General features: G+C 38.8%; 1 protein-coding gene across 1 annotated transcript; it reads left to right on the top strand.

Annotated features, from left to right (window-relative positions):
• Nucleotides 1-3,856: 3,856 nt before the first annotated feature.
• Nucleotides 3,857-7,339, top strand: Roe1 (grpE protein homolog, mitochondrial Roe1). The gene is made up of 4 exons (XM_067777438.1): nt 3,857-4,053; nt 4,242-4,584; nt 4,659-4,814; nt 6,754-7,339. The coding sequence occupies exons 1-4, from the start codon at nt 3,971-3,973 to the stop codon at nt 6,859-6,861; spliced, it is 690 nt and encodes a 229-aa protein (XP_067633539.1). The 5' UTR covers nt 3,857-3,970; the 3' UTR covers nt 6,862-7,339.
• The last annotated feature ends 597 nt before the right edge of the window (nt 7,340-7,936 follow it).

Genomic DNA, 7,936 nt, shown 5'->3' with positions numbered 1-7,936 from the left:
ACGATATCTAGCGAGCAGTAGCAATATTATTTTGAATAGTAGAGTTTCATTTAAGCTATCAGTTTGGTTATTAAGCTATTCGTTGCAAAGTTTGAGTGCTATTGTGAAGTACTTCAATAAAGGCCATTTTTCCATTATTCAATATTGAAGTTATTTATTCAACAGTTCGGCGATACGAACCTAGCAAAAGGGCAAATAAGAAGATTTGCAGCAAATTCGTTACAATATTATTTGGAACGTGAGATATAAGGGTGCACCACATTAGCCGCCTATGCCACATATACAGCAGTTCCTCTACAATTTAATACAATTTTTTTTAAATGTTTGACTTTTGATGAGTTCATTTACACTTCATAGTTTATAAGAACTAATTTTTCAATTCATGCCCCTCACATCTACTACGCCCCTACGGTGGTGATGATGAGATACGTTGTTTGCGCATGTTTATTAATGTGCGCTAAATTCCGGCCTCACCTCATCTTATCAAAATAACTTTACTTGTTAACAAAACTTACTAACACCGGCAGAAAGGTTGCAGTGCTTAGATGTTCTTCCAATTTGCTTTTGCTTATCAACTAGCTGTCTTATGCGGATAATAAGGTCCTTAATTATAAGGTCGCCGGCATCGTGCTATTTTACAAGGTCATCTTCTCTCACTTAGGTTGCTGCATCTGATGGGAATTACGACCGAATTTCCGATATTCTTCCAATGGGAATAAAGCGAGTTGACGACGAATCGATGATCGTTTTAATGATGGGAGCTTGGGCATGTGGTCGCTTGCTAAAGTTAGCAAATACTACCAGTCGACGATGTTTTTGATGATGGAGATATCTGGGAATCTACGACAAATTTCAACGACTCTGGTGAGGTAAGTGTAGGAATAGAGATGGCACTTACGGTGGAAATGTATGGCAAGCTGCAACAATTTCTTGCCACACGCGTGTGCTCGTTTCGTATCTTTGTTCCGGTTGTTTTTCTCCATATCATGAAAGGACCAAGAGTTATGCCACCTAGATGGGAGAGTCGCTGCCTTGCAAAAGTGAAGCATTCGAGGAGAATTTGAACCGGCCTTTCATAATCCAGATGAAAAAAGCGCCAGAGTTGTGTTTAGGATATGTTTAACTTCGCAGGTCCTCTCTGCTTGGATTAATGAGTTTGGCTAATACTCTCGCTGCTGGGAGTATAAACAATTTGGTCTGCCTTGCACTGGGCACTCAATCAAGTGTTTTCTGAACTGCTATGTTTTCCAGTTACTTATGGTTTCTTTAGGTTGTGCCTGTGTAAGTCCACAGAAGTGCTGTGGACCATAGAATGGTGCTATGGCACCCTGCTTGGCTAGGTGTTCTGCTGTTTATTACCTTCATGTCAGAGATATTTTGAAGTCTATTAGAATAGGGAAGAGGGGCATTCCGCATAAGGCACTAACTGCAGAGTGTCCCCTGCGTTCTTATCGCACCCGTTGTGTCAATACAAACAAGTCGATGCAGTTTGCTTAATTTTGTTATTACGGTTCTTTGCGTGGTCTTCGGGCACCTAACTAAGGACGCAAAGGTGATGGTTGGCTTCGCAGCAGTATTAAATTACCAGTATACTATTTTTTGAAATCGACCCCATGTTTTGCAATGGAGTCGAGTGCAAGCGAAAAAAGGTCTTGTGACTTTGTTTAAGGTAGCTTCCAGATGAGCATTCTCCTTGAGGGTTATGTGCAGTGTAACCGCTAGGTATTTTTTCTCGATTTTCAAGAATTTTGATGCCACCCATCATCATAACCATTATTAATTTGCGCTTAAATGCCTTAGCGACTTTGGCCGTTTCGTAACAAGCGTTTCACGCAGGCTATCCCTATTTCGCGATAGCTGACGTAAGTTGGAAGCACCAAGGGAGATCAAGTCTTCCTCAATCTGCCTCTCCCAACTCAGTGGAGGTCTCCCTTTGCTCTGCTTACAAATTGCGTTGTCGACTGAAATACTTTTTGCCCGGGGGCGTGTTCTTCCATTCGCATAAAATGATCCAGCCAGCGATGATTTTGCCACCCAGGGATGGTTTTGGCATGGATTATTGATTTGTTATCGAAGTGTTATAAGGTTTAGCCGAAAATAAAGGTTATTACCGAGTAAAGCTGGAGACATTGGTGCTTTATCGGTAACCGTATCGGTAACCTTATAACAGCTGATTCGACCAACCTTATGATAATCAATGCAATCGATTATTGGTGCCGCTAAGGTCGTAACCGTATCGTAGCCAACCAATTGGGTTTTGGTTTTCCGTCGTAACGATAAAGCTAGAGTCATTGGTGCCGTATGTCGTATCGCTGTATCCGTATCCCTAACGTAATCAGCTGTTTATCGTTACGACGGTAAACCAAAACCCAATTGGTTGGCTACGATACGGTTACGACTTTAGCGGCACCAATAATCGATTGCATTGATTCTCATAAGGTTGGTCGAATCAGCTGTTAAAAGGTTACAGATACGGTTACCGATAAAGCACCAATGTCTCCAGCTTAAAAAGCTGATTACGTTAGGGATACGGATACAGCGATACGACATACGGCACCAATGACTCCGGCTTAACCAATTTTTTTATCGACGAGCTATCGGTTTCTTATCGAAAATCTATCGATTTTTATCAAGAAATTATCGATCTGTTTTCAAAGTTTTTTATCCAAAAGCTATCTATATCTAATCGAAAGGATATCGAATATTCATCGAAAAGTTTTCGATTTGTAGTCGGAGTGATACCAATTTTTTATCGGCCTGCTTTCGATGACTCATCCGTTTGTTACCTCTCTTTAGATTTAATTTCTCAGCCCCTGGGCGAGCTCTAGTTAACTAAAAACGGTAAAAGTCTAGTTGAGGGGTCGACTGCTAAAACGCTACCAAAAATAACGAGAGGTGTCAAACGACCCGTCTTGACCTCAGTATTAATAATCCGAAGGCGGAAAATAAAAATTTTAATTCGTTCAAAATATATTAACGAAAAACCGAAAAATGACCCGCGGGTCACTCCGAAACCGGGGTAGTATCCATAGTATTTTTGCGCAGAACACCTTTCTGCGTTAGCGGCCTTCGGCCGCGCTTATAAAAAATTACCCTGGGTGGGTCCAACAGCGGTTTGGAGCCCAAAACTATATCCGCGCAAAACACTTATGTTTACAATTTTTTTTGTGGGTACTACAACATTACAACAACCACATGAAAATCCCCAACTTCAACTCCAAATACCTCCGGACAGGGATAAAACTTTGGTAATCCTTTACGACAGCATGACACTGCTAATACGCGTCAAAAAATATCGAGAGAGGTGTCAAAAGACGAGTATTGACCTCGACAACAATAATCCGTAGGCGGAAAAGAAAAATTTTATGTCTGTCCGGAGATACTTGCAGTTGAAGTTGGCGATTTTCATGGGGTTGTTGTAATGTTGGTGTACCCACAAAAAAAATTGTGAACATAAGTGTTTTGCACGGATATAGATTTGGTCTCCAAACCGGTGTTAGACTACCCAAGGTAATTTTTATTAAACGCGGCCGATGGCCACCAACCCAGAAAGGTGTTCTGCGCAAAAATACTATGGTTTCGGAGGTACCCGCGGGTCTTTTTTCGGTTTTTAATTAATATCTTTTGAACCACTTAAAATTTTTATTTAACGCCTTCGGATTATTAATTCTGATGTCAAGACGCGTCGTTTGACACCTCTATCGGTATTTTTTGACGCGTATTAGTTTAATTTTTAATTTGGTAATTTTCCCTTCAAAGCACTTTCACTACCACTGTGGTACAAGCCAACGCTATGCTCCAGTAGGTGTCCCACACAAAAGTAAATGATTTTTACATTTACATTTGACAGCTTCAAGTTGTCAAAAAGTTTCTTCTCATCAACAGAATTGGATTGCACAAGAAGTAATCTGTGAAAATTGAAAAATTCCGTAGTGTTTTACCTGTGAAATCTAAAGAAATTACAATAAAAATGTCAACTAGATCTATTTCGCTGATTGCGCGCACGAATCGTTGTTTTGCGGCATGGAAATATCAAAATGTGAAGCAGACAAGGTAAGTTGATTAACGAACAAGCACATTCTCGCCGGTCCAGCGAAAAACTTCAATTTATGGAATTTTTTGGTATTTGCGTGGGGGAAAGGGAAGAGGTGTGCCTAAAATGTGATAAGCATGGCGTGACGTAATTAAGTAATTCGCATGATTTATTCTAATTAAAAATAACAAAAACCTTTATTATACAGTTCAGCATTGCGCCTCTTCAGTTCAGAAAATTCAGCACAAAAACCAAAACAGACAGACAGCGATGTAGCCACTGCCCAACTGGAGAATGCTGTTGCTGAGGCGACCAAAAAATTGACGCATGAAATTGAAGTGCTATCCAAAGACATTAAAGACTTGAAGGAGAAGAATGAAGATTTATTGGACAAGTACAAACGCTCATTGGCAGACAGTGAAAATCTGCGTACACGTCTTACTAAACAAATAGCTGATGCAAAAATATATGGTATACAAAGCTTTTGTAAGGATTTGTTAGAGGTAGCTGATATACTGGGGCATGCCACCGAAGCAGTGCCGAAGGATCAGGTATATTTAATTTTTGAAATATATGCAATCTTACACAGTAGAGTTTAACTTTGGCTTTATTTGTTAATTGCCAGCTAAACGATAATAATCCAAATTTGAAAAATCTTTACGAAGGTTTAGAGATGACCAAAGCATCACTTCTGCAAGTATTCAAACGTCATGGGCTAGAGCCAATAAATCCACTCAACGAAAAATTCAATCCAAATATGCATGAAGCGTTATTTGAAAAGGTTGGTAGAAACAGGTATTTGTAGAAATGAAAATATTGGAAAATTTAAATCTTAACTTTAAGAGCCACTATATGTTTAACGCAGAAAATTTAATTTAAAAATTATTACTACCCTGCCTTTGCCATATTCGCGAAAATATCAACATATCCTAAAAGAACGGTCGTAACTTAAAAGTTTTGGTAAAATGGTATCTAGGCATTTTGCTAATGAGATCGAATCTCAGGAGACCTATGAAAAGGGCTGTAACAAAAAACAATAAATTTTATTGACAGAAGAGATACACATTTAATTTATATTTTATAGTTTAACAATCTAAGCCCTTTGTGGATAGAAAAAGAAAATAAATTAATTTGAGTTCATATATCATTTGACAGTAAATTTAGTTTTTACCTTCGGCTTGCAGAGATACGACTATTAATGATTTTGCTGAGATACTATCTTATTAATGGAATATTTTGGATACGTGTTAACGAAGCTTAAAAGTTGCGATCTTTCTATTAGGATGGGTCCATTCTAATGAATGGTGTTGATAGTCGTTTGATTATAAGCTTGAAAAGGTTAGATGAGTAAGTAATAATATAATAGGTTTCCTGACCTGACTTACTGCATGCAGCACATGGATAGGTGCGATCTGAACCTGCTCTGAAACAATCAATCATCGTAGAAACAATTATGGCTCTTCTTCGGTATTGTGGGTGTCAATTGCTCTATTCACATAACAAAAATCTAAGCAGATGTTAGAGCTATGTATGTTGTTGTTGTTGTAGCGATAAGGTTGCTCCCCGAAGGCTTTGGGGAGTGTTATCGATGTGATGGTCCTTTGCCGGATACAGATCCGGTACGTTCCGGTCCACAGCCTCATTAAGGTGCTAGCCCGACCATCTCGGGAACGATTTATTTTGGCCACATTAAACCTTCAGGCCATTCCCTCCCTACCCACCCCCAAGTTCCATGAGAAGCCTGGGGTCGCCAGAGCCTCGTCTGTTAGTGAAACAGGATTCGCCGCGGATAGGTGAGGTTGACAATTGGGTTTGGAGAAGCTATATATTGCGCTGGCAACCTGAAGGGTGATGAAGGGATGGCGGCCACCGTGGTGTGATGGTAGCGTGCTCCGCCTATCACACCGTATGCCCTGGGTTCAACTCCCGGGCAACGCAACATCAAAATTTTAGAAATAAGGTTTTTCAATTAGAAGAAAATTTTTCTAAGCGGGGTCGCCCCTCGGCAGTGTTTGGCAAGCGCTCCGGGTGTATTTTCTGCCATGAAAAGCTCTCAGTGAAAACTCATCTGCCTTGCAGATGCCGTTCGGAGTCGGCATAAAACATGTAGGTCCCGTCCGGCCAATTTGTAGGGAAAATCAAGAGGAGCACGACGCAAATTGGAAGAGAAGCTCGGCCTTAGATCTCTTCGGAGGTTATCGCGCCTTACATTGTTTTTTTTTTTTTAACCTGAAGGGTAGCGCTACACAGCCCCTTGAATATGGTATTTTAGTCGCCTCTTAGGACAGGCATACCTACCGCGGGTATATTCTGATCCCCGCTGGGAAAGCTATGTATGTCATTAAGGACTGTAAGAATTTAAAACCTATCGGTAAATAGACGGGTTTGATTGCATGAGTTCTACAAACCGTTTGGCCTTGTCCATCGCAAAATGTCATACAATTCAGTTTCCATGACTTTGATAACCCTATATCAGGATTTGCTCCACCATATTTCCGTTTACTTTCAGAGTTCGTTACTGGGGAGAGGAGGTATTTCCTTGGGATGTACCTCTGGTAAACCTTTGAACCTTTGAAGGCACTATTAGTTCTGATCCGTAGCATAAAAATATATTAACTTATCGTTGCTTGTAAATTTTATGTACTTCGTATGTTTTCATATTTTTTAATATTTATATATACATGATTACTTTTATTATAATTAATGTTTTTATGTTTTAGGATGAACCAAATGTAGAACCAAGTACCGTTGTTGAAGTTACGAAGCTGGGCTATAAACTACATGAACGTTGTATACGACCTGCACTTGTTGGTGTATCAAAATCATGAGTAATTTATTACGCATACAAAAATTTAAATAATGTTACGTAAATAACTGCTTATCACTCAATCCTTTCTTAATCACATGCAGTATACTCTGTCATTGAGTACGAGAATGTATGAAAGCGTCAAATCCAAAGCTAAAAGATAACCTTTTACACGGTTGTTAGACACAATGCTATGGATATAACGTTTTCGTCAAAATACATTTATCTCAACTAAGGTAATACGTCCTTGGATCACTCATATTTCTTCAACAATGAATTGTTTGGTGTAATTTTAAATTAAAGAAAGCAAAGAAATTAAGTTTATGCACAGCAATGATTTTTTTTTGCTTCTCCAATAGGATAATTAGGTGGTAGCAGTGAAATTTAACGGCAATTCGATATAATTTAGTTTTTAATTAAAATTTGTTGAGTAAGTTGTTGGAATGTGAACCGAAATGCAAATGTGTGTATAATAAATAACTATCCAAAACAAAATATAATTACATACATTCTTATTCGAAAGACTGACAATAACATCTTTGGTCAGTAGCGTCTTTCTCACTGATCACCTGCCTGGACGCGATAGTGAAATACCGCGCTCACCAACTTAGATCAATCAAGAAGAGATTCCCTTTTTAGTAGTATGATTAAATTGGAACAAATTTAAGACTTCATTCAATGAGTGCTCTAAAACAGTAAGCCTTTTGCTTGAAACCGCTGCATCCTCGCCCTTAACCCCAATTACGACATATAATATGGCTAAAATATAAGATGTTTGGCATACCTGAATCCTTACCGTTATCCTGGGATATATAATCCCAATAACATTTATAGGTGGGACGCATAAGTCCCAATAATACCAAAAGGGCCAAAAATTTGTACACATCTAAAGGTATAAACAAATATAGGGATATTATTATCCCAAACAAATGCATTATTGGGATAATATGTCTCAATACAGTTATAAATTTAAAAAACTTACTTTTTTCATTATAATTTCTTTCCAATTTCGAAGGAATAATATTTATTCCCACCTAAAATTTACAGCAAGCGGTATATTACGAATAAAAACGGTACCAGATAGACGTTTCACACTG

This window comes from Eurosta solidaginis, chromosome 3 (assembly GCF_040869045.1).
Source record: "Eurosta solidaginis isolate ZX-2024a chromosome 3, ASM4086904v1, whole genome shotgun sequence".
Classification (NCBI taxonomy): Eukaryota; Metazoa; Arthropoda; class Insecta; order Diptera; family Tephritidae; genus Eurosta; species Eurosta solidaginis.
This window is presented reverse-complemented; position numbering and strand designations above follow the sequence as displayed.